This window comes from Dreissena polymorpha, chromosome 12 (genome assembly GCF_020536995.1).
Source record: "Dreissena polymorpha isolate Duluth1 chromosome 12, UMN_Dpol_1.0, whole genome shotgun sequence".
NCBI classification, from domain to species: Eukaryota; Metazoa; Mollusca; class Bivalvia; order Myida; family Dreissenidae; genus Dreissena; species Dreissena polymorpha.
Window position 1 is genome coordinate 60,688,908 of NC_068366.1, and position 26,271 is coordinate 60,715,178.

The 26,271-nt window shown below is 35.1% G+C and overlaps 1 protein-coding gene across 1 annotated transcript in view; it reads right to left on the reverse strand.

Annotated features, from left to right (window-relative positions):
* LOC127853503 (uncharacterized) overlaps positions 1 to 26,271 on the reverse strand; it is a 201,866-nt gene that overhangs the window by 118,864 nt on the left and 56,731 nt on the right. Inside the window, exons 26-39 of the mRNA XM_052388058.1 lie at positions 25,866 to 26,044; positions 24,799 to 25,011; positions 24,102 to 24,215; positions 22,971 to 23,102; positions 20,441 to 20,467; positions 14,777 to 14,886; positions 13,735 to 13,953; positions 13,196 to 13,337; positions 12,161 to 12,253; positions 10,945 to 11,144; positions 7,911 to 8,118; positions 3,230 to 3,262; positions 2,258 to 2,350; positions 589 to 720 (exon numbers count right to left, since the gene is read on the reverse strand). Coding sequence (XP_052244018.1) covers positions 589 to 720; positions 2,258 to 2,350; positions 3,230 to 3,262; positions 7,911 to 8,118; positions 10,945 to 11,144; positions 12,161 to 12,253; positions 13,196 to 13,337; positions 13,735 to 13,953; positions 14,777 to 14,886; positions 20,441 to 20,467; positions 22,971 to 23,102; positions 24,102 to 24,215; positions 24,799 to 25,011; positions 25,866 to 26,044 — 1,895 coding nt within the window. The remainder of the gene's footprint in view (positions 1 to 588; positions 721 to 2,257; positions 2,351 to 3,229; positions 3,263 to 7,910; positions 8,119 to 10,944; positions 11,145 to 12,160; positions 12,254 to 13,195; positions 13,338 to 13,734; positions 13,954 to 14,776; positions 14,887 to 20,440; positions 20,468 to 22,970; positions 23,103 to 24,101; positions 24,216 to 24,798; positions 25,012 to 25,865; positions 26,045 to 26,271) is intronic.

Sequence of the window (26,271 nt, forward strand, 5' to 3'; positions counted from 1 at the left end):
ATTAAAGGTATTTGTATTTAAGAAAAAGATTTAAAGGCTTTTAAAATACTTTATAACGGACGTAATTACTTCAATAACTTTATTCAATAATAAAAACTTAAAAACATACTGTCAAACCAATATTATTCATCCTACACACATTTTTGGGATCCGCTCAACCACCAATTTTTGTGTTGAAAAATGTTGATATTGAATTAATAATGGCAGCACTGTCACTGGGCCGCATTTGCCCAAACACTACAAGTAATGTCTGCGAACATTTACAAAAGTCAGAAATGTTTGCAGCCTTTACTATGCTTTCAAGCACCATTTGAGCCTAGCTATGGTAAAAAGGGGCTTAATGCATGTGCAAAGTGTCATCCCAGATTAGTCTATCCAACCTGCACAGGCTAATCTGGGACAACACTTTTCACATAGACTGGATTTTTGTTTGGAGAAACTTCCATCGAACAAAAAAATCCATAAAAGTGGAGAGAGTCGTCCCTGTTCTCCACAGGCTAATCTGTGACAACACTATCTACATGCATTAAGCCCTGTTGTCCCAGAGCGTGGTTCAGTCTAATAAGTTTCGACCATAGAGAGACTTGCCTTCTCTGTCAGTGTGAAGCTCTCGCCATCTGCACTGGAGACTGATACTGCGTCCTTTATCACGACCTCCTCGACCACCCCCTCCGATGGTAAATAGGTCATGCCTTGCTGCAGGGCACTGGGGTTCATGTTCTGGGGAACAACAGGAAGTAGCTGTGTATTCTTTTTTCTTTTACCTTAAGCTTGGTACTAGCCTTTATAGACACCCATGAGCTAATTTCCTTGGAAAAACCCAGGCCCATATTCACCAAGCAATTTTTAGACTTAAGTCTATGAATAAAGAATAATCTTTAAATTGGAATACTCAAGAATTTCTGTAATGAGTCAAACCTGGCAAAAACCACCTCTGTTTACACCATTATTCATGTAGAACATTTTTTAGCGGCATATTTACCAGTAGTAACCTGTATATATTGATATGCTGGACACATGGTATTCGGCTCTAAGTCTAAAGTCCCAGAATGGGATGGTGAATAGGGACCCAGAACTAAGGGTAATAAACAATATTTTTTTAATGATTTTTTAGTAAATGAAAAAAAATACTGTGACTCTCATTTTTGTTTATTGTTCAGCTTCATTTTACCTATTTATTTTATTGATGCTATGCTAACAGAATGTTATGACCTTTGTTTATATAATAAGTGAGGCTTAAGACGAATTCAGTGTTTGTGTGTAAATAAATCATTAATCCAATACCTTCAACTGAGCTTCTTTCTTTATATATATTACCTTACTGAAGTAACAGAATTATAATCAATTTCAAACTTGTTAACGAGTGAAACTGTTAAAAATGATACTGAAAATGTTAACAAGGCAACAATAATTGCTCAAGCATACAGAGTTTTATTACCGTATTCATAATTTTGAAAAGCATGCTTGGTCAACATTCAAATGACAACAAAACTGAAGGCCTTTGGTACATGTCAGTTTCCAAACTGTTTAATTTTTGTTTGAGTCTGATAGATGTATTTCTTTAAAATCAACCGAACAAAAGGAGTATTGATCAATTGAGAAAAAAAGAATAAACCATAGTGCATAATATAATGTACACTTTGTCTTTTAAAGTGATATTATGGGCATTTTTCACTGTTGAATTGAGCTGAAAAGAATTAACAGGTCAAAAGAGTTAGTTAAAATGTGGATACTGACCAATTATCTGCAACTCATCTTGCTACCAGTTGTTTATAAAAATATATTTTAAATTCAATATTTTACATGACTGGTGAGTCCTGTAAGCCGAAATGATCCGTTAAACAAAATTGTGTTGTTGTGTCGTATGAACGAATCTGCACTAAAACTAAATTTAGTATTACATCGTACATGCATGATCAGTTGTCAAACAAAGTACAGTTGATATTCAAATGCATTATTTTTCTCTTTCCGGGATATTGTTTTAGTATGTTGATGCTGCATTAACAAATATAAGTCTATATGCAGTGAAAAAACCAAACATAAACAACGGTTGCGATAGACCCCTATAAACTGTTAGATGCCCATAATATCACTTTAATACACAATATTTGTAAAATTATGAATTTCAAATACTGCAAGATAACACGTACATTAATCACGAAAGCAACAAAATGGTGCACGGGAAACAATGTATAAAATCCCAATGGCCTGTAAAAGTAAAATGCAACTTGCTCTATTAACATTCAACTGAGCTCACAAGTCCAGATGTTTCCATTGACCCTCCTCGGTCTATCGCGTTTTTTTGTGCGAATTGCGAAGAAAGCATTGATATAAGCATGCTGGGCGCAGGCTGAAAGGGATGAATTAAACTCATTGTGATTAAGGTTGTGTGCGCACACAGTTCACACCTTTACCCATCGTGTATTCCTTGTGATGCAGTAAATATTCAAAATTGAGTATTAAAGAATGTACACATTTAAATGTGATATTGGATCATTTTGGATAATTTACTAATTATATTCAATGAGATTAGCAAGAAAATCTTCATTTTGACATTTAATTCAGGGTTAATTGATTTATTTAACAATTTGAACATATTATGTCACAATGAAATGTTTTATTAAACATGTATGTTTACATTATAAATTAAGCATGAGAGCAAAAAACATCCCTGGTTAAAAACTTCCCTTGTTAAAAGTTTCATCAAATAAATTTCAGATGATATTTTCAATATGGATTTTAACCCTTCAGTTTACGTTCAAATATGTTTCTTAAAAATGTCATCTATTCATCTATGAAACTTATAAAATATTCTACAAAAAAAGGTTTTAACATATTTAATTTTTTAAGAACACGTTTAAAAAATATATTGAATGTAAAAGTGTCCAAAAATTTGTGAAGATTCTTTTATTTTGTTAATTAACCAATCCACTTGAAATTCTAATATGTTTCTACATTATATTAAATATTAAAACAGGCATCTTTTTAACTTTAAAAATTCTCTTAACATTATAGATGACATATTTCAACATCTTTAATTAGTCATTTTTTATATACACATTTCCAAAGAATATACAATTTTAAAAAATGTGTAAAAATAAACAAAGTAGTTAACCATTTTTTCGTGCTAATAGAATATTTGACAACAAATAACAAAACAAAATGCTGAATGATGTAAATGCAAACTGGAATGTTTAAGCTAAATCTCACAAACAAGTGCAAGTATTACCTCCCCTGAGCTGGAAATAGTTTTCTGGCGTTTCTAAATATAGCAGGAGGAAAAATATCAATAGCTTTCCATATCAAGTATAATTAAATTGTACCAAGTAAACCAGCAATGTCATCCTTCACGTGTGTTATTCTTGTGGAAAATGTTCACACAAAAAATATTGTTGTTGTAAATATCCGAAAAATACAACAAATATGCTTGAAAAAAACACATAAAAGAATATTAAAGGGATCTTTTCACGCTTTGGTAAATTGACAAAATTGAAAAAAGTTGTTTCAGATTGGCACATTTTCGTTTTAGTTATGATATTTGTGAGGAAACAGTAATACTGAACATTTACCATGGTCTAATATAGCCATTATATGCATCTTTTGACGATTTTAAAACCTAAAAATTATAAAGCGTTGCAACGCGAAACGATTGAATAATTTGGAGAGTTCTGTTTTTGTCGTTAAATTTTGTGAAACTACGAAGATTGCTTATATAAGGTATAAAATACGTCAAGTATGTGTACTCGGCGGAATAGCTCAGTAGGCTGAAGCGTTTTTACTTCAGGACTCTGGCAGGACTCCAGGGGTCACTGGTTCGAAACCTGGACCGGGCAATGTTCTTTTCCTTTTTTAAATTTTATTCTTGATTTTTTACTGGAGCTGTTACGATCCAATGCTTACATTTATCGATATAAAGCATTTAATGAATAAGTTAAAAAATGCCAAAATCTGTGAAAAGGCCCCTTTAATATACAGAATGGCTGTTTTTTTTACAAATTCTGTTATAATTCAAAATGTTAATTGTAAAAAAATCTCAGACAATACTCAAACAGCAACGACGAAATAGGTCAACTGAAATCTTCATAAGTTCATATTTCTTGAGGAAAGGAACCCTACTAGCCTGGCTATGGTTCCAATCCTATAAACTTTAGATGCTTGTACATTATGTTGTAAAACACATTATTGAATAAATATGTTTAAACCAAATCTTCATAAAAACATACATAATGCTAGTCAAAAAAACAAACAAAGTTAGAAACATCTAAATCTTAAACAGGAACTGTTGGAGGACACAGTAAATGCCATGAATATCAAACCATTTCATATTGTTTAGACAACAAAAGCCATTTCAAGCACATATACCAGTCAAGCTGCATACATGGAACAAAGCATAATATACATTCATCAAATATTTTGTCCAAACACTGACCACTGCCATTTAAGGCTGTAAAACATTTAGACAGGACAAAAACAAATAGACTGCATTTCATGGGGAAAACTAGGTTAATACACAAATCTCAGCCTTTCCACACACTGACCACCGGTCACCCAGGCATGATGCACAGACAGACAGACAGACAGACAGACAGGCGGACACTGGGTACTCACTCTACTGACAGGCCCCGGGGTGGAGCTAAACAGAATCCTCTCAATTGCGGGCTTGACCCTCTGGGGACGCATGCGGGGCTTGGCAATACGACGCATCTGCTGCTGGGTATCACTAGGCCCAGTCTTAACACCAAACATCACCCAAAGACATTAATTAAAGTAGCATGTTTTATGTAGTCTTAACACCAAACATCACCCAAAAACGTTATTGCAAGAAGCTTGTTTCCCATAGTCTTAATTCCAAAGATTATCTACAATCTTAACACCAAATCAAGAGCCTTTTTTCCTTTTTGGCGAATGGCTGGTTTTTGACATGATCTCGAGAAGTTCGCGATTCAAAGTTGTAAAATTTTGAGAGGACAGCAGTTTGCAATTTTTTTTTTTTCAGAATTTAGAAAAGTTTTCTACTCATTTTTTTTACAATTTTGAAAAGTTGGAAACCCTTTTTTCACTAATTGAGTTGCAAAAGGCACAAAGCCCAGGAAACAGCCCTGAAACCTTGGGTACAATTTCAGGTAGTTTAATTCCCAGCCTTTACACCGAAGTGGTTGTTGCTATCGTATCATCTTATATAGACTTAACACCAAATGCAGCCTTAGAATTGGCAAACCATGATTTCAATGTTACCACCACAATACAATTGTAAGTTGCATGAATGTATTCTCTTCAGTCTTAACACCAAAAACATTCATGTAAATGTTGTTGACAGTCCCAATCCAAATGGACTCCACATTAAAGACAATTAGTTAATACTGGAGAAAGTCTATTCTACCAGGTATCTATCATCCACATGTGGGACCACCAAAAGTATTGGTATTGGTCATAAATCATCTGAAATTTAATAACAAAGACAACCCTAAACGGCATGTACATGTACACATTCTCTATAGTCTGTCTTAAAAAACAAACAAACAAAACAACATAGTAGTTGACACAAAAATAAAGTGCACGATATATTGGTATGCTTATTTTTCATGACACGATGTTTAAAAAAAATGTATTTCTTTTTCCACATACATTCTGAGTAATAACAAAGTGTGTTCCATAGAGTCCATGCATTTCACAAGTTTTCCTTAATCAGCAGAGAAATCAAACCAATATCTTGTCTCTGGGTAACTCATAAGCCATGCATTCTATTCATGTAGAGACCGATGTGTTCCAGAATGTTTTCAACAAGAAAAATGCACAAGATGTCAACTGACTGACCAATGAAAATGAACAGAAGAGAGATTCCACTTTTGTCTGAACAAGGTGTAAAACTATGAACTAGAGCATTGTCATGTTACTAATACACTTATGTCATGTTCAAGGGCAAATTACTAGGGAATGTTGATCATTGGGCATGAAAAAGTGTCTTGCACATCATTGGAGCCTTGTTCTGGGAAAACTGGGCTAAAACATGTACTTAAAGTGATGTACCAGATTAGCCTGTGTAGTCCGCACCAACTAATCAGAGACAACACTTTCTGCTTTAATGGAATTTTTTGTTTAAACGTTAAGGAAAATCAAGTTTAGTTAAAACCTATTTATTTAAGCTCGATTGCATCAAAATCTTCTGCTTATTGAAACGCTCCCAATTCAGTCCCTGATCAGCCTGTGTGGCTTGCATCTGAGATGACACTCTATGCCTATGCATTAAGCCCCATTTCCCCAGATCGATGCTCAAATGATCTCTAGAAAAAGCATCTTTCCTTAAAATTGAAAGCAATCAACTGACTAAAACATGCAGGCTAAAACCAGACTAGAACGGAGTATTATGATGAAAGATTGGTCAGTAATTGCATCATGACTTGCATAATTAAGATTGAGTCAGAGTATGATAGGAAAAGAGTCAAAGAAATTCTCAAGTGTGTAACCTTATTGGTAGGAAAACTTACTTCATCACTCAAAACTTGAGTGCCCTTGTTTAATTGTTTGTGCTAAATAAGAAATAAATATGTTCACCAAACTACAAAATGTAAGACAAAGGCAATTGGTTTGAAATTGTCAAAAAGATAAAACTGGTATCAAGTTAAAATGGTTATGTTATTCCTAGTATTTCCCAGAATTCGAACCAGCTTTGCTAAACTGTGACCATAACTTAATACTAAATCTATATTGTTTGCTGTACTTGACTCTAAGAAATGTCATTATAAAAACAATATCCAATAATGATTTCAATGACTGATTCAAACAAAAAAAGACACAAATAAAAATAGGACAAATAACAACCAATAATCAACTATAATCAACAAAAAATAGCATATAGTGGCATAAAAATTCTTTTCATTGACATAAATAGAAAGCCTTACATATCAATCCCTCTAGCAACAGATCTTAAACTAATTGCTTACCCAAAAAGTATTTCAATTATAACACAAAATATATGCGAGCCTTACTTTGGGAAAAGCTTTTTATCCCATCTTCACAGCGACAGTATAACACCCCATGGAATAGACTAGCCTCTATCCCACCTTGTTGAATAAACCTGTCGCGTGCACGGACAAATGACGTTATTAATAAACAAACAATCGTTTGCTGTGTTTCATTGTTTTTGAAGTTTCCAAACATGCCACGTTTGTTTGTTATTTTTCTTGTTTAGTAAAAATGCGATGGGATAAATAGAATACTAGGTTAGCGTTGAATACAGAGAAGTTTATGTAGCTCGGCTCGAACACAGAAAGCGCTCGCCAAGCCTCGCGCTCCCAGTGTTCTAAGCCGCGGAACATAAACTTCTCTCTATTCAACGCTAAACTAGTATTCTCTATTTTTTTATGCATGTACTTAAATGGGACACTTTTGGTTTTTATAGGATGGTTGTTAAAAGGAAGTCTTTTCTTGACAAAAATCTAGTTTACGTGGCAAGTTTCATCCCTGATAAGCCTTTGCTGACTGTACAGGCTAATCTGGGACAATACTTTGCTGACTGTACAGGCTAATCTGGGACAATACTTTGCTGACTGTACAGGCTAATCTGGGACAATACTTTGCTGACTGTACAGGCTAATCTGGGACAATACTTTGCTGACTGTACAGGCTAATCTGGGACAATACTTTGCTGACTGTACAGGCTAATCTGGGACAATACTTTACGCTTGTACAGGCTAATCTGGGACAATACTTTGCTGACTGTACAGGCTAATCTGGGACAATACTTTGCTGACTGTACAGGCTAATCTGGGACAATACTTTACGCTTGTACAGGCTAATCTGGGACAATACTTTACGCTTGTACAGGCTAATCTGGGACAATACACCACGCTTATGCATTAAGCACTGTTTTCCCAGAGCCAGGCTAATGTTTAAAAAAAAATGTAACTTACATATATCTGTGCCAGACGTTTGTCAATTTTCGGTGGAGTTTCACCGCGATTATGTTGTGAGAGGATACTGGAGGTCTTGGCGCGGCTTCCCGGCGTGACAGACCGTATGCCGGTGGATGAGCCCGGGAATCCAACCTCGTCTGTTGGCTCCATGGGACCGGAACGGGTCTCCTCTAGCTTCACATCGTGAATACATGCGAACAATGACCTGGGGGAGGGGAAGATGCTTGGGTGTATAAGACTATGTGAGAGAAAGCCTTTGAACAATATATGTTTTTAAGACCATGTGAGACAATGCCTTTGAAATATATGGTATTATAAGACTATGTGAGAGAAAGTCTTTGAAAATATGGTGTTATAAGATTATGTGTGAGAAAGCCTTTGAAAAATATATCGCTTTATTAGACGATGAGTTTGTTAGAGAAAGTCTTTGAAAAATATGGGATTATAAGACTATGTGAGAGAAAGCCTTTGAACATTATAGGAATATAATACTATGTGAGAGAAAGCACATAGAAATATATTCATGTGAGACTATGTGAGACTTTATGAGACTATGTGAGAGAAGTCTTTGAAAATTATAGGAATATAATACTATGTGAGAGAAAGTACATAGAAAGATATTCATGTGAGACTATGTGAGACTATGTGATACTATTTCATGTTATGACGTCAAGTGATTCTAAGACTAAAGAATTAAATAATCATATGAATGGGAGAGAAATTCTTTGCATTATAATTATATGGGAGAAAATCTACATAATAATAAGCAGGGATTATATTTTCCCGCAACATCAATCGGTCCAGATATAAATGGGGAAAAGTATCCGAAAATGTATATCCGAAATCATGACAAATTACGTTAAAATATACAGTAGACTCTGCCAATACCGGACTCTCTGAATACCGGAACTCTCCCAATTCCGGACGGTCGGACCAGTCCCGTATTTTCTCCTTCTATTTCTTTGTTAAAAAATGTTGAATAAACCGAACTCTCTGAAAACCGGAAACCGGACGGGTATCTCCGTAAATTTGGTCATTTTCATCGTAAAATACATTGAGTATACCGGACGGTCTAAATTCTCAAGATGCCCGAGGCGTGAAAATAACAATACCTAGTCAGCACAGCGAGTGCGGTGTCACACTTTTGCTCGCGCAATTATCGATAATCGGATTAAACATACCATAAAGGTGTCAAGTCGTTACTGCACTATGGGAGTCCGATAAAGTAATGTAAAACAAACTGTGAATGTCTATAATAGACGTGCGGTAACACCAAAAAGTGATTGACTTGATTGTTTTAATAATTATTTATTATCGCCTATGATAAACAATTTAATTAAAAAATTAATGCATGCCGTTGCGACGATCATTTTCTTGTGATCTTCTCGGTTATTTTAAAAGATCTTATAGCCATGTTTTTAACATAAAGGAGAAATGTGCTTTCAAGCAGAGAGTGATCTTGGACTTTTTCGTGAAATCGTAAACTTCAAGAATCAGTAGGTTTTGAGATTATGAATATCTTAAAAAATATCTTAAAAAATAATTATGACGCTGTTTTTTGCTTGTGTGTATGTTTTATGATAATAAATCGTGTATCTACAACAATCTTATTTGTGTCGTCACTCGCCTATATGACAAATGCCACGTACGTACATGTATAAAGCACCACGCTCACTTTGGGATTAATCAAAACAAGTTGGTATGGATTTTTTTTGCTTTTAATCGATTAAAAACACATTTTTTAAGAATGCAATTAACATCATCAGTACCTGCGTACAGTTATCTCATGGTATATGTTAATGTATATGTTTTGTTTTATTTTTATGTTATTCTGTACACAATGCATACCATGTATATTTCGGCAATATGCAAACTCTTGGTAAACCGGAACTCTCTGAAAACCGGATGATCAGGCCGGTCCCGAGACCGTCCGGTTTACAGAGAGTCTACTGTATACCATTGGTTTTGCCATTCAAGGTGGTATAATACATGTACAAGTAAAATTCCCTTAGGCATTTTTTTTAAACCGGACGAGTTTTCTCAACTGGTTTTATCATTTGGTATTTCATTGTTGTTTCGTGTGATGTTTTATCAGACTTTTTTCATCGTTGTCAATATTATTAATCTGTGTAAGTCTATACCGATGTTTTAAATTGTCGTCAACTCGATAATAGCTTACAAACATGCACTGCACCAAACAAATGTCTGTGCGAAGGTTGGCTACTGACAACAACAAACCAAATTTGAAACCACGCATCTAATTTTTCAGTTGTGAGTTATTCAACAACGAAGTATAAAGTACACGAATTATTTCGATTCTAACACGGTTTTACTAAAGATTTATTCAATGTATTATTTTTCTTGAGTACTATTTTATGTGAAGTTCCGCCCATAAAAAGAACTTTCGGCTGTTCTGTCGATCAGATCCGCTACTTTCATTCATAGTTATATTAACGGATTATTACGCTGGTGAAAAATGTATCGGCATGTTTTGTTTAGTTACAGCGCGTGCATTCAGACGCGTCTTTTCGGATGCGTCTTTAATCCGCTGTTCACAAGTTTTTGATTCTTGGTCTGACGTGCAATAAACCGGTCCTGACCGGTTTAGAGACTGCAGAAAATGGTTTATCATACCTAATCGAGATAAAAATGTCATTAGGGTGTGTTAGCATGTACACTGTGTAATCGATTTCATGACATGGGAATTTTAATAGCAAACAGAATCGGATCAACTGTTTGGGATTTTCAATCGGACTTTTATGACCCCAATCGGTCTAGGACCGACAAAACCGAACAAAAATATGATCCCTGATAATAAGACTTAGTAAGATAAACTTATTTGGTTTTAAAGCCATGAAGAAGAAAATTCTTTGAAGAATGTTTATCATAAATATATGAACACAATTTTGTCAGAAAATTTTGAAAATAATACAAATTAAACTAACAATTTCAATGTTTTTGTTTTCTACAATACACAATTTTAAAAATTAGAAGAAAAAAAACAACTTTTCCCTAAAATTCACAGACTCACTTGAGATGTGGCTTCACAGATTCGAGGTCAGTAGGTCGACTGAGGATGGCTAGCAGTATGGGGTCAGACACAAAGTAAAACCTGGGGAACACGCGCCTCTTGTTGTCAAGGTATCCCATGAGGGACTTGAAGCAAATCTCGAGCTCCTCGTGCACGTGACGTAGCAAAACGGCCTTAGGAACCTCACCACCATGGCAACACTAAGACACAGAGGAAAAATTATATTTGAGTTGGTACAATAAAGCTTAATGCACATGCATTAAGTGTTGTCCCAGATATGCTTGTGCAGTCCGCACAGGCTAATCAGGGATGACACTTTCCACCTAGACTGCATTTTTGTTTGGAAAAGACTTCATTTAAACAAAAAATTCAATTAAAGCGGAAAGTGCTGTCCTTGATTAGCTTGTGCAAAATTCTATATGCATATTCATTAACCCTTTGCATGCTGGGAAATTTGTCGTCTGCTAAAATGTCGTCTGCTGAATTTCTAAAATTAGCATTTTCTTCGATTTTTTTTTCAAAGAATATTATCAGAATAGCAAACAGTTTGGATCCTGATGAGACGCCACGTTCTGTGGCGTCTCATCTGGATCCAAACTGGTTGCAAAGGCCTTCAAAATTCGGTTCCCGCACTGAAAGGGTTAAACCCATTTTCTCAAAGCGAGTCACATTTCCATACAGGAATAATTTTTTCCTTCATGATGGACTGTTGAGTAGCATTATCCCCTCAGAAAAATTAAATCAGATCATTGTTGTGAAATCATTTAGTTTACCCTAAAACATAATTAACGCAGGAACTGTTCAGTCCACCACTGTGAACTGTTCAGTCCACCACTGTGAACTGTTTCACAATAATGAGGAAAACCATTGTTATTTCATGTCACAGAAAAAAGAGCGAAGGGACCAATCCTCACGAAGTGAACAAAAGGATGGACTTTGAGTATTCAAATATTAGGGTGGGATTACACACTCTTTACTTTCCAAACTCAACAATGTAAAGACTTAACAGATTATGTAATTTCCCCTAGAACTAAGCTAATCTGACTTATAAATTCTTTGAAAAATTTATCCAAAATAAAACACTCACATATTTTTCACCTACCATATGCAGTAAAAAACTAGATATTTTTACAAACTGAAATGAGCAATATAAATATATTTATAAAGTATAAATATTTAGATAAAACAAATAATTTTACAAAAATTTCAAGTATACCTGAAGGACATTTCTGGTATCAAAGGCTCGCTTCATCATTTTTGTCCAACTTTTGTCTATACGTGCGAACCTCTTGGCTTCCTGGGGCAACTCCTGCAATCCATTAACATCAAATGTAATTGAGCCTTGCTCTGGAAAAACTGGTTTAAATGCATGTGCGTAAAGTGTCATCCCATAACAGCCTGTGCAGTCCACACAGGCTAATCAGGGATGACACTTTCCACTTTTATGAAATTTTCATGAAATTCTCTTTTTTTAGCAAAAATTCAGTTTAGGCGGAAAGCGTGGTCCCCGATTAGCCTGTACGGATTGCACTGGCTAATCTGTGACCACACTTTACCCACATGCATAAAGTCCTGTTTTTCCAGGGAGACTAATTTCTAAAACAATTTTTGTGTTTACACAACAACAACCACAACATAAATTTAAAACAATTTACAATAAGACAATCACCTTTAACCTGTTTAAAACAAGAGTAAACTCAATTAACAATTCAAGAAACTATGGCGTGGTCACAAATTTAACTAAACCACTTTTCAGGCCAATTGCAAGGGCAAATATGTTAGAAATGTATTGATCAGTTTGGCTTAAAAACTGCTTTGCACCTCTGAGCCTTAATAATAAGAACATATGTTAAGTATCAATTAAATTGTTAGGGACTGTGGAAGTAATTTGCACCACAACCTTGTAACATTTCACAGGGGCGGTTCTTTGTCAGCTATGTTCAAGGGCAAATAACTCATCCCACACATAGACTGACCCCCAGGTTGACTCCATAACAGCCCTTCTCTGCAGGGGTGTACTTATTCAAAATAATTAATAAATTCAGAATTGAAGTAATCTTTATAATAATGTTCTATGCACATCTCAACACACTTGCTCTACACTGTTAACTTTCATTTTTTAAACACAAATTTTAACATTATGACTGGTAATAACATGAAGGGTTCAGCTACAAGCCCAAGAAAACAGCAATGACCTGAGTAAATATTGTTGTTTCATTTGATTATCAGAAAATAGCAAAACTGCACGTACCCTAGCTGCCACCTGGTTACAGAAGACTGCCTCCAGGTACTGCCAGAGATCCTGCACTTCCAGCCAGAGTTCCAGCACCTCTGCCACTTCCTTCAGTTTTTCTGCCCATCCTGCAGCCCCATCCCTCAGGGGACCGATGTACCTGAAAACGTCAAAACAACATGCTTTCACTGACAATATGTTCAGCCATCCGAAAGGCATGGCATGGCCATAAATATTTTATGGAGATGGAATAAAAAAAGCATATGAGCATCATACTGGGGAAGTCTGCACAGACTAAGGACAAAACATCACAACCAAACTGGATTTTTACTAACAAGACTTTCTTGAAATGTAAAATACAATTAAAGCGGAAAATGTTGTTTCTCATAAGCATGTGCAGCTTACCTGGAAGTGAGCATGTTAGCCAGTGCAAGCAAGTCTGTCAAATACCCAGAAGTGCCACTAACCTAAAAGTGAGCATGTTAGCCAGCGCAAGCCAGCCTGTCAATTACCTAGAAGTGAGCATGTTAGCCAACGCAAGCCATCCTGTCACTTACCTAGAAGTGAGCATGTTAGCCAGCAGGGCCTGTGCGTCCTCCAACTGTTCAAGCAGCCTCTCTGTGGACACCTTGTCCAGGTAAATGGGGCCGCGTCGCTTGTACGGCTCAAACACAAGCACCTGCTCTGTCCACTCCTCCTCCGTCACACGCATCTTGATCTCGAGTTCCAGCTCTCGACTCGCACCCAGGCATATCTCTTCTATTGCAGCCTTGTGTCTGTGGAATGAGGCGTAAGGTTATGTTGTGTTACCAGTTTGATTTGTGATTGAAATTAAAATTATTGAATGCTGTTTATTTATCCCATGAATTCTTAATGTTTTAAGCTAAATCTTCATAAACAAAATTTTCCAACTGGATTTAATAATTTTGCTACTTAATTTGCAGAAAGCTAAAACAAATAAATCTGATAATAAATTTAATGAGTTTTTTTTCTGTTTAAAAATATGTTTATATGTTAGGTTTGTCTGAATTTGCCAATAAATAACAACAACATTATTATTTACCATTTAAGAACAATAACTTCTTATCACAACATATGTCAACTGGTTTATGGTTTCCATCTTTAATTTAACTTCTGACATAGCAGTGCTTTTTACATTTTTTTCCAGAAATAGATAGTTACATGTTCTACCAAGTTATTGGAGCTTATTATTCTACCAAGTTAGGAGATGTAACTCTGTTCTAATGAGGTACATAAAGTATTTACTGAGTTGGGAGTGACAAATGTTTACTTAGTAAGGCAAGGTAACTGTTCCAAGTTAGAGCAGGTTACTGTACTTTAAAGTAAGGAAAGGTAACTGTTCTATCAAGTTAGGGGAAGTTACTGTTCAACTGAGTTAGGTGAGGTAAATGTTAACCCACTAAGGCAAGGTAGTTTTCTACAAAGTCAAGGGACAGTAACAGTAACAGTTCTACTGAAATTGGGAAGATAACTATTCTACCACGTTATTGGAGGTAACTGTTCTATCGTGTAAGAGGAAATAACTATTATACTGAGTAAGGGTAAGTAACCATTCTACCAACAGGTGAGGTTACTCACTTGATGAGCTCAATGTCCAGCAGGTGACACAATTTGAAGACATTGGCCTCCAGTTGGAATGAGCTGCCTGTGACCTGCATCACTTCTAACCAATGGCGATTGCGGATCTCCTGAAATGGCAATACGTATGTTACAATAATAAAAGCCTCTTTCTGGGAAAACTGGGCTTAATGCATGTGCATTAGGTCCAAGATTAGCCTGTGAGGTCCGAACAGGCTCATCAGGGAAAACACTTTCTGCTTTAATGGTATTTTTCTTTAAAAAGGAAGTCGCTTTTGAACAAAAATCAAGTTTAGGCGGAAAGTGTTGTTCCTCATTAGCCTGTGCAGACTGCAGAGTCTAATATGGGACGACACTTTACACACATGCATTAAGCCAAGTTTTCCCAAAACAACGCTCATTTGAGGATTGGTGTTAGTGTTAAGGGATCAAGTTAAATATATCAAGTACTTTGGAGCAAGTAAATAAGAGATAAATGGGGGAAGATAAGACAAATAGACTCAATAAACCTAGAAGGTTTATGCAGGCAATTTTTTGACAGTTCATATTCACAAATTGTCAGTGAGTTCTTTACTGTACTTGCATAGAAACAATATTTCAAAATAAGGTTGTGCACCTTTGTTTAAAACATTTCATCAACAATTATTTATAAATCTATGTATATTTATTAATACAAGATATTGTAAAAAAGAAATTCAATAGTAAACAATGCACACAATATTTTATAAATTGTAATATAAATTACCAACAAATAAGTCACACAATAAAAATACACATTGAAAAATATAAAGACACGTTTTAACTTAAATGTTAATCACATCATGCATTAATACACAAACAAGCTAAAGAAACAAATATGTTTCTATAAACTATGTCCTTGTATGGGCACAAACAAACTCCATACTTAAATTACAGCTTTTGTATACTAGGCAGTAACTATATAAACTTTTTTATTTTATTCTTAAAGCAAGAAATAGTTTGTGTTGCAATCTTAGTATTTAAAATTCAACAAGATTTACAAAAGTGAATACTAACAAACACTGACCAACAATTTTTGTAGATATGTAACAGTGGCTACCGTACATTCTTGAGTACACAAATAAAGCAGTTATTTAATTCACATCTAAAACAAATAAAAAATGTTTTATCCTAATTGTCAATAGCATACCCTGTAAAAAGTTCATTGTTGCTGTTTGCTTTAACAACCATAGCTCTACACAAAATTATTTAAAAAGGCAGTCAAATGGACAGCTATATCCCCTCCCATGACCTTCAATTGTGACCTTGCTTGACCTTGAGGTGGTGTGACTGCCACATGGCTTTTCTACATTATCAAAATATAAGAAACATTTGAGGCCAATATCATGAACATTCTGAAAAGGGTAGATATTGATGTGATATGTAAACTTAAATACACACTAAAACTTTCAACCTTTAAGTGCGACCTTGAGTTGACATGAATGGCTTATACTTTCTATACATGGTGTCAGAGAGCCAAAGATTTGGGGAAAGTTTCATTATAATCCTTCACAGGGTATATCAGACAAATAAATGGAAGATCAATCTTTAAATGACCTTTAACCTTTGTGAGTGACTCATTTAAGACAAAATTCATTACAATTATTCAAATGGAATAGCTAAATGGGGAAATACTTTATTTTTTATGATTTGATGGATGAACTGATGCAGGGCATTCCTAAAATCCCATTCTGGTTTTGATGAGTACACAATCTAATTTTCTCAACAAAAAATTCTATCAAAATTTACAGTTTCAAAAAAAGATTAATTCCTCAGCATTCAAAATAAAATGACAGTAATACACTCAAAAAGTGAAATAAATCATAAATATGTCAAAGCCACTGGATGTCCCCACAACACACGTTGGACACAGACAAAGCCACTCAATATTCTACAGTGGACAAACAACAAAGGGCCACATTTCACCCAAAACTGTTTGCATTCAAAATTCCTCTTTTAATTATCATCTACTCATTATGGTCCTTCAACTGTGAAAGTTTTAAAGAGATTTACTCAGTAGTATACGAGGAGTTGAAAACATAAAATTTGGGGACCATAATATATAATAGAGTGGAAAAACAGACCTTGGGTCCTAATGCTGCAAACACTCAACAAAGCCATGATTACTTGCTATACATGCATGTACACATTCAGAGTATTATACTTTGAAATATTGGAGCCAGATCCACCCAGTAGTTAAAGAGGAGTTGACAACACAAGCTTCAGGCGACATATTCTTTATTGGTAAAACATACAAAGGCCGATAATAATTGTGCCAAAAATCATTGCAGTCCTTATTTCTTTCTTTATGATCATCTTCACATTAAGGTCATTGAACAGTGAAAGCTTGAGCGAGATCAAACCAGTTGTTAAAGAGGAGTTCAAAACACAAGCTTTGGGGCGTATGTACAGACAGAGAGATCAACTAACGTACTGACGGGCCAACAAATGCAATGCTAAATGCCTCCCACTTTGTAGGGGCATAAAAAATAAAGTCAAAATAATATAGACCAACATTTACACTCGTACACAGCCTTCTACTTACAGGGACATCAAACTTCTGACTTCCCTATGACCAAAAAAGAACATGCATACAGTTTATGTGCATGCCAGGTACTTTACATGCATAGTTGTACCCTGTCTAATAGTTGTTTCTATGTTCCCAATCTAGTGGTTGTTTCTAGTTTACATTTTTTTTGTAAAGCTCTATATACAAATATTCTATTCTAACTACCTCTATCTATAAATAACTAAATATGACTTGATCCGTATTATAATACACATGTACAAGGTTTCCCCCAGGGAGGGCCAATGGCAGTGACATGCTCAATTGGTCCGAAGAAAACCTTTTATTGTAAAATGTTTCTCTCTTTATGTGCATGATTTATTGTTACTTGTAAAACTGTGTTTGTCTTGAGGTGGGCAAATGAAGCCTTGCTGTGGGAAAACTGGGCTTAATGCATATGCGTAAAGTGTTGTCCTTGACATGCCTGCGCAGTCTACACAGGCTAAACAAGGACAACACTTCCCTCCTTCACTGAATTTTTGTTTAGAAGAGACTTCCTTTAACTCTTTCAGTGCTGGAACCGAATTTTGAAGGCCTTTGCAAACAATTTGGATCCAGATGAGACGCCACAAAACGTGGCGTCTCATCAGGATCTAAACTGTTTGCTATTCTGATAGTATTCTTTGAAAAAAAATGAAGAAAATGCTAATTTTAAAAATTCTGCAGATGACATTTTAGCAGATGACAAATTTCCCAGCATGCAAAGGGTTGAAAGAAACATTCCATACAAGCCGGGAGAATTGTCCCTCCCGCCTGCACAGGCTTATCTGGGACAACACTACACAAATGCATTAAGCCCCTTTTTCCCAGAATGAGACTGCTTTGTACAGCTTACTGTCTCTCCAGGACTTATTACATTAATTTTTAAGCACACTGATTTTTGAAAATGCTCAAATTATTCCGGGAATATTTATCATCACAATAAAATTATAGTAGTTTTGGACAGAATGCGCAAAGAGATGACTGAATAAGACCAATAATTGTCTTGCTACCATTGACCATATAATTTACCAGCATATTGAAAATACTTGTTCAAACAACTTATAAAAATGAACTAATTTACAACCTATCTATTTGAACCAAAATGTCAACATTTACTTAGAAGCAGCTGAAATTGTAAAAAGTGACTAATTACAAGCTTTTGTATAATTTATTTCCATTTCTTATGCAAAAACTATTCAAGCAAATATATACAATTACCATGCATTTGTAAATTTACCATGCTAAATGTTATGTTTACAGGCAATAGGTTATAACTACCATATAAACAATTCTAGGTTGTGTCATTATTAAAATGCAAGGCTTATGTTATTTCATCTATTTATTTCTTACTACTAACGGTCAAATGAGAACATTATGCATGTTGCACCTAATAAACGTGCTGTGAGTAACCTTTACCCTGGTAATTGCATTTTCCTCTTTCTCTCTTCTTAACTTTTCAAGAAGAAAATACATATTCAGTGTTTGCCAGTACATAATCACCAACGCATGTATAATAGCTGGACCTGTATCAACATTTTCAAAACCATTGGCACTCAAATACAATATATTTGACAATGGAAATGTGTTTTAAACCATTAATACAATCATTTATTGTGATAATAATGTGTAATTTAAATCTTTAATGAATGTCTAACATGCTTTCATTCTATGATCACAAACATGTAAATACAAATGTTGAGACTATTAAAGACTATGTCTTCTCTGATTTCTCAATATTTTACTAATTCATTTAAATAAAAGTAATCATTCTAGAAACTTTTGATGATCATATAAATTAAAAAAAATGTCTTCATAAATTACATATGCTTTATGTGATTCAACCAGCCAAAAAGTTAAACTAACAACATCAATCAAACAGGCAATCAAGATCATCCGGTGAAAGCCAGACTGTCTATCAGCTTCTTCTTTTATTGGCTGATACAAACTTGCAAGCTCTCACATGATATTTGTTGATTTTGGTGTAAGACCATATTATCATTTCTTGCGTGGTCATAGGAAACATTTTAAAAAGTAGCAGAGCAAGATTCTGTGTCCTACAAAAGAGTTAAATGATCAAACCATATTATTTCACTTGAGGTAGAGTAAAATGATCCAGTTGTCATTCACTGGTATTTTCTACTCATGAAATTATATATAACAAGCAAATTCATCTCATTGATATCCCCCGCCTTCTCCTCATTTATTTCTATTAATCTATTAAGTATTATGTTGAAATCTTATATAGTTTCTGAGATATAGCCGTAAACAGTTTGTGACAGACGGACAGACGCCGCAAAAACTATATCCCTCCAACTTTGGCGGTGATAATTATCATCTTTTAAATGTTTTCAGTAGCTTGCATTTTTGCACATACATTAGGCTAATAAAATCTGACTAGCAAAGTGAATAGCTTCTTTTCCAGTATATTCAGCATCTTAAAAGTTAAATTTTCTTTGTATTCTGGTTGAAAACAATTTTGACACATGTGAGGCATTTGAATAAATGTTGTATGTTTTTACAAGAAAATAAAAGCAAAATTATTTATATATGAGATATTTACTTAGTAACAGGCCAGTTCTAGGATAAGGCCCTAGCAACCCTGATTGTTTCCTATCTCTCCTATCAATCTGTTCAATCGTCATTTTGATATGAAACACTAAACTTATGTTATGATATTGATATATATATTTATTAAAAAATATTCATTAGGCTAATAAAGATGAACATTAAAAGTTAAAGTTTTCAAAATAATTGGCATTTACACTGCATGAATAGTAAAAGTTTGATTATTTTGTAAATTATATTTTTGCCAAACAAACTAAAAAATTCATGTGTTTTGAACCCAAAACCAACAACTGTATAATATAAATATCTACAAAGAGATAATTAACTGAAGTTGTATCATAATTTCCAAAATATAGGCTGGCTGATTCTATAGGAATAGCTGAAAGGATAACCATTATGCTTAAATGGACAACACTAAATACATTGGCTTCTGAGGTACCACTTTAGGCAAATCTTACCCACACAAGAGGGGAAAAGAGAGGGGTTTGTATACGTTACATGGATCCATAGAAGCCATGCTTTCTGTTACTTACAATCGATATATACTTTCCAGAACCACCCTACGATGTACAAACGAAATGTATCACACTGGAACACATCTTAAAATCTCGCCTAGACATACCTTGTAGAAATCTTAGAAATATGGTTAAATATTGTTCTAAGATTGTTTGTTAAAGTGATATAACAGTAGAATGTATTGCAAATTAAAATAAAACTTAATGACAGAGATATTGTTTGTATAAAGCATTCATATTGACAAAAATCATAAAAGGAACATTTCCATAGTGAAAAAATATATATGCATGAATACTTTAACAAATGGAAACTATTGAACAAAGGGAGAGAACCATTTATTTACATAAAGGGAAGTAATGATTTGCAAGATTAAGAATGTTTAAGCTAAAGTAGAATATAGATGCATTTCCTACATCAAAATAAACTTACCAATAAAGAATTTAGAAACAGTAAAATGAAACGTACTGTTTCAATATTATATGATTTTAGTATAACTTTAAAGTGCAGTTAACCTGTGAACTAAATTTATTACCTCACCATAGAATGTTTATTCTTGTTTTTGTTATATGTTGTTTTATAAACATGAAAGTAAAAGGGAAAAACAGGGATAATGCACATCATGCTATAATGTAATACAGGCAATCATGCATATATTTAAAAATGAATAAACCATATCCAACATAGGTATCCCTGTCCATTTGCATTCTGACAACTAAGGTTTTAAGCTTTAACATTGGGATAATATTTTCGTATACAAAACTGCTTGTAACATCTAATTACAGGCAAGCACATATCTATGTAAGAGGGTCGATACAATGTATATATTTATAAAATCACAGTATGACCATGTAGTAAAGGGATGTTTGCCACTTTTATAAAGCATAATTTATCTGAAACCCAGACACTGAATTTTATTTCACTTGTACAAGCCAATCTTTTATAAATATGGATTTGAGTACATACATTTGTTTATAAATATAGAATCTTTTAGAACAAAATTCAATTGTGTTAATAGTTTTCATTACATGTTTAATTTTAAATTTGAGCTAATATGCGTTATGAGAATATAATTGTCAAGACATCTGAAACCATTTCAATACAATGTATTTCATACAGTATTTTACTTGTTGAGATTTCTGGGCAGTGAGTCTGTTTTTCAGATGCAAGATGCAAAGCGAATAAAACAAGGGACCTAATACGGAATAGGATCAGACCTGAACAAGCTGTAAATTAGGAAAGATATGAGTGAGTAGACATGGACATTTTAGAACATCATTTAGGGTACAACAGTGTAAAGGTGCTTGGGATTTTAGATGTGTACATCAGACGGGGTGAAAAGAGAAGAAATGAAGCAATTTCAATTCTTGAATGATCTTTCTTTCATATGAGCCCCGCTCTGTGGAGAGGGGTTTAATGCATGTACATAAAGGTTGTCCTAGCTTAGGGTGCGCAGTCCACACAGGCTTTTCAGGGAAGACACTTTCCGCTTTAATTGTATTTTTCGTTTCAAGGAAGACCCTTTTCGACGAAAATCACCTTTAGGCAGAAGTGTCATCCCTGATAAGCCTGTGTGGCTTATCTGGGAGGACAATTTATGCACATGCATTAAACCCCCTTTTCACAGAGTGGGACTAATATATTACCAGACTACCTATCATCATAATTATCTTTCTGGATAGAGTGTTTGCGTTCATATGATCTGCAAAAATGGGTCTAATGCTGTATGTGGACAGTCTAGTCTGGAGCTACCCTGCCCTCTAATAAGACCACGATACCTTGCATATCTTTACAGCAGACAGCAAAGCTCTTGACCAGCCTGCGCTATTGCTTGCCGAATATGGCATAGGACCATTTTTGCATGACATGAATATAATTGAGTTGCGTTCTGAGAAAACTGGGACTAATGCATGTGCGTTAAGTGTCGTCCCAGATTAGCCTGTGCAGTCCGCACAGGCTAATCAGGGACGACACTTTTTGCCTTAATTGGATTTTTTGCTAACTAGAGACTTAATTTAAACGAAAAATGTCATAAAAGCGGAAAGTGACGTCACTGATTAGCCTGTGCGGACTGCACAGGCTAATCTGGGACGACACTTTACGCATATGCATTATGCCCAGTTTTTTCAAAACGTGACTCATATTAATTATGCAACTCTTCCCTGGCATAATCATAAACAACTGCAAATACTTTGAAAGGATAATTGCATATCCAATAGTAAGAGGACAAATAGATGTAAACATTCTAATCAGAGTCAATTTATGTTCCAGTCAAGAAATTTGCTAAATAAGTTCAAGGAAATTTAAGATTGCTCTCCCATGACCAGTGCATTGTTATCCCTGCACAGAAATCATTTGACAGGCTAACAATATTTCTTTATATCTTGTTTATACTACCAACAATGCTTTCTCAACCACCAATTCATTAACATGTAAACATTTCATTTAAGAGACACAAGAATTGTGCACATAACTGTCAGAAACATATTTTTGTAGCAAAGGGGAACAACTCAAAACTGAAAAAGATTGAGGCATCCTAGAGTGACGTACCTTGGCAGCCAGGCTATTGAGCAGTGGGAAGACCTCAAGGTAAGTCTGTAGCTTGGTTTTCAGGTCATTATAGGCGTCCCAGTCCTTCAGTTTGCTGGGCAAGGCAAGACACTCGTCCCAGTAGCTCTCAATCTGGCAACAGAGCATTTGCACATGAATAACAAGAATGAAGATTGTTGTATGCACTTTAACCCTTTTCCACTCAGATACCCACGTTGACTCGTTTTTAGTTCATGAGAAAATCTCGTTAAATTTCAGAACTTTCTTACTAGATTCAAGTTTTAAAGCCTTCATTTCCAACTTTCCAATCCTTAGATACTGATGAGCACCAAAAAGCATAAAATTTGAACAGCTCTCTAGTCACTCGCAGGCTGTTCTGGTTTTATGCTGGTTACATATAGCCATTTTCACTTTGCTTCTGAGCGGGAAAAGGTTTATGTTCTTTAAAAATTTGACTTCATTTAACAGAAGGAAGTTGGCTGCAAGGGGAACTATATGTGTTCAATTAAAAGTATATAAAAAAAATTGCGTTAACAAATGACATATGAATATGAGTTGTAATTATAATTGTTTTATTCTCATTTTGGAATGGTGACTTCCATTAACAAAAGCAAACACGCATAACAAAAATTATGTTTACAAATCAGAGGTAAAAGGTATTTATTTAAAAACAAAGGTAATCCCATGTGTCTCCATTTTAAATCGTCATGTATTTTAGGGCAAACATCTCTCAAAACATAATAGGCAAAATACAAAAACATACCAACAACAACAAAGTTAAGTCATAAAAAAACCTTCTGGTAACAGTAATCATTTATCCACAGACAGTCTCTCTCATTTGCCTTGTTTTTGTAAAACCGTACTTAATGCATTTGCCTAAAGATTAATCACAGATATGCCTGTGCAGTCTGAACAGGCTAATCAGGGACGACACTTTCACCTTTTTTTAAATTTCCTTTAAAGAAAGCCTCTTCTACCTGAAAATCCACATTAGGCGGAAAAAGTGTAATTCCTGATTAGCCTGTGCAGATTGCACAGGCTTGTCAAGGACTACACTTTACACAGATGCATAAAGCCCAGTTTTGCCAGAATGAGGCTAAGAGTAGAGTAGAATGAGCGAGAGTGTACAACCTCTTTATAGGAGGCATCTAGATCCACCTCGCCCCAGAGGGTGTCCCTGAAGCGCGTGTCAAAGCGAATGAACTTCTGGAACAGGCCATACAGCTGACTAAGCAGGTCCAGCTCCTGTAAGGAAACCATACACAGGTCAGGGTGGATGATGATGATACTGATGATGATTACATTTTAAACAAATGTAATGGCTGTGCCTAAAGTGTCATTCCAGATCAAGTTTAGTGGGTAGTGTTGTTGTTGGTGGTGGTACTGGTGATGATGATGATGACGATCATTATGATGACCATGGTGATGATGATGATTATAATTATGATGATGAAGATGATGCTAATAGTTATGATGATGTTGATAATCATTTTGGTGATAATGATAATTATGATAAATATATAATTCACAGCATGACAGCTTAACAGTTATATCAGCTGTGATTAGCAGATGTATAAATGTACTTGTTCATACTAAAATATTTTTCAAAGGTACAGCTATTGAAAAGGTAACACGGGTGCATTAGATTAAGCATTTCATAATTTAAGGCAAATAACCTCCACCGACCTCTCCGATCTTGTTTAAGGCTTTAGGGATACCAACGAGTTTCAAGACATATAGTGTTGACCCAGATAAGCCTGTGCAGTCCACACAGGCTAATCAGGGACTACACTTAACGCTTGTATGGAGCATCAAAATTTCTACTGACCTCTCCGGTCTTGTCGAGCTCATTGAAAGGCTTGCACGGGATACCGAAGAGTTTTGAGACCGAGTCCAGAGTCTTCCTCTTGGAGTCATAGAGTCCATAGCGTTGCTGGAAGTCCTGGAGCCGGGACACGGCGTCCGAGGGTGGTATGCCAGGAACAGCCGGTCCCTGGGCGTCGAATGCATTGCGGAACTGGATCACCTCCACTACGAACGTCTGGAAAAATATTAAATAATAATGGTCTACATTTCGTCAAGATTTATATTTATCTGTGCATTTTAACCTCACTCGTGAATGAGCTACTCCCAGCAGCCCACAACAGATAAGACAGGCTAAGGATCTCTGTTTTTCTCCCTCATTTGCCCCAAACAGCCAGACAAGTCAAGGGAATGATGATGATGATGCATTAAAAAAAAAGCTTCCAAAACCTGTAGTTTTAATATACTTAAAATTGATACAAGTACATGGCAAGATTTGTTGTTGTTTTTCACCTACTACATTTAACCAGAGTATTATTGTATTCATTTTTTATTGAGTGTGTGAGCATAAATATTTGTGTTTACTGATATTATATTATTTCTGTATTGATATTTGTCATGCATGTCTGCTTTGTTCTTGATTTTGTAAAAGAAGGATGACCTGATTTATGTTTTAGTTACAACATTCTCTTCTTTTTTTGATATATACAAAAAAAAAGTAAAACGGCCATAATTGCTTGCAAGCTAAAATTTCCAAATTTGCATAATTATTGTTCAAAAACTTTTCAAGGTACCATCAGGAAAAGCCTTTTTAGCATATTTTGTTTTGTAATTAACTCAAGAACATTTTTTAGGAAAACACACTTTTATCTCATGTTTATGCATCCTTATTATTCCCTTATGTTTCAAAATAAATACAAACATAAATATTAAGTTATTGTCATAAAAAATACTTTTTTAAAGTCCAAGAAAAGTGTCTGCCGTGCAAAAAAAAGAAAAGTATTTTTTTTCCAAAAAATGAGTGGTTTTCAAAAATACCAACCATACTCAAAGAATTTTTATGTCTTAACCACAAACATAAATACCCCCCACCTTGACTTGCTTGTCCAGTTCCTGTTGGAAGGCTCCCCGTCTCTCCTTGAGCAGTACCTCCCTGACTGTCTCAGCCAGGCCCATCAGCTCAAACCAGTTCTCCCGTAGCGCGTCCACTTCCTCCACCTCACTGCGCGGCAGACGCAGCTCAAACTCGCGCAGCTTGTCGTACATCGTCTCTGCAGATACAGTACCAAAATAAGACTTGTGCATGTGCGTAAAATGTCATCCAAGATTAGCGTGTGCTGTGAACACAAGCGGATCAGAGATGACACTATCCACTTATAGAATTTTTCGTTTAAAGAATGTTTGTCCTAAACAAAAATCATATGTCGGCTGAAAGTCTTGTCACTGATTAGCCTGTTTTGTTGCATTAAAATGTTGTTGTAATTTAAAATTTAATCGT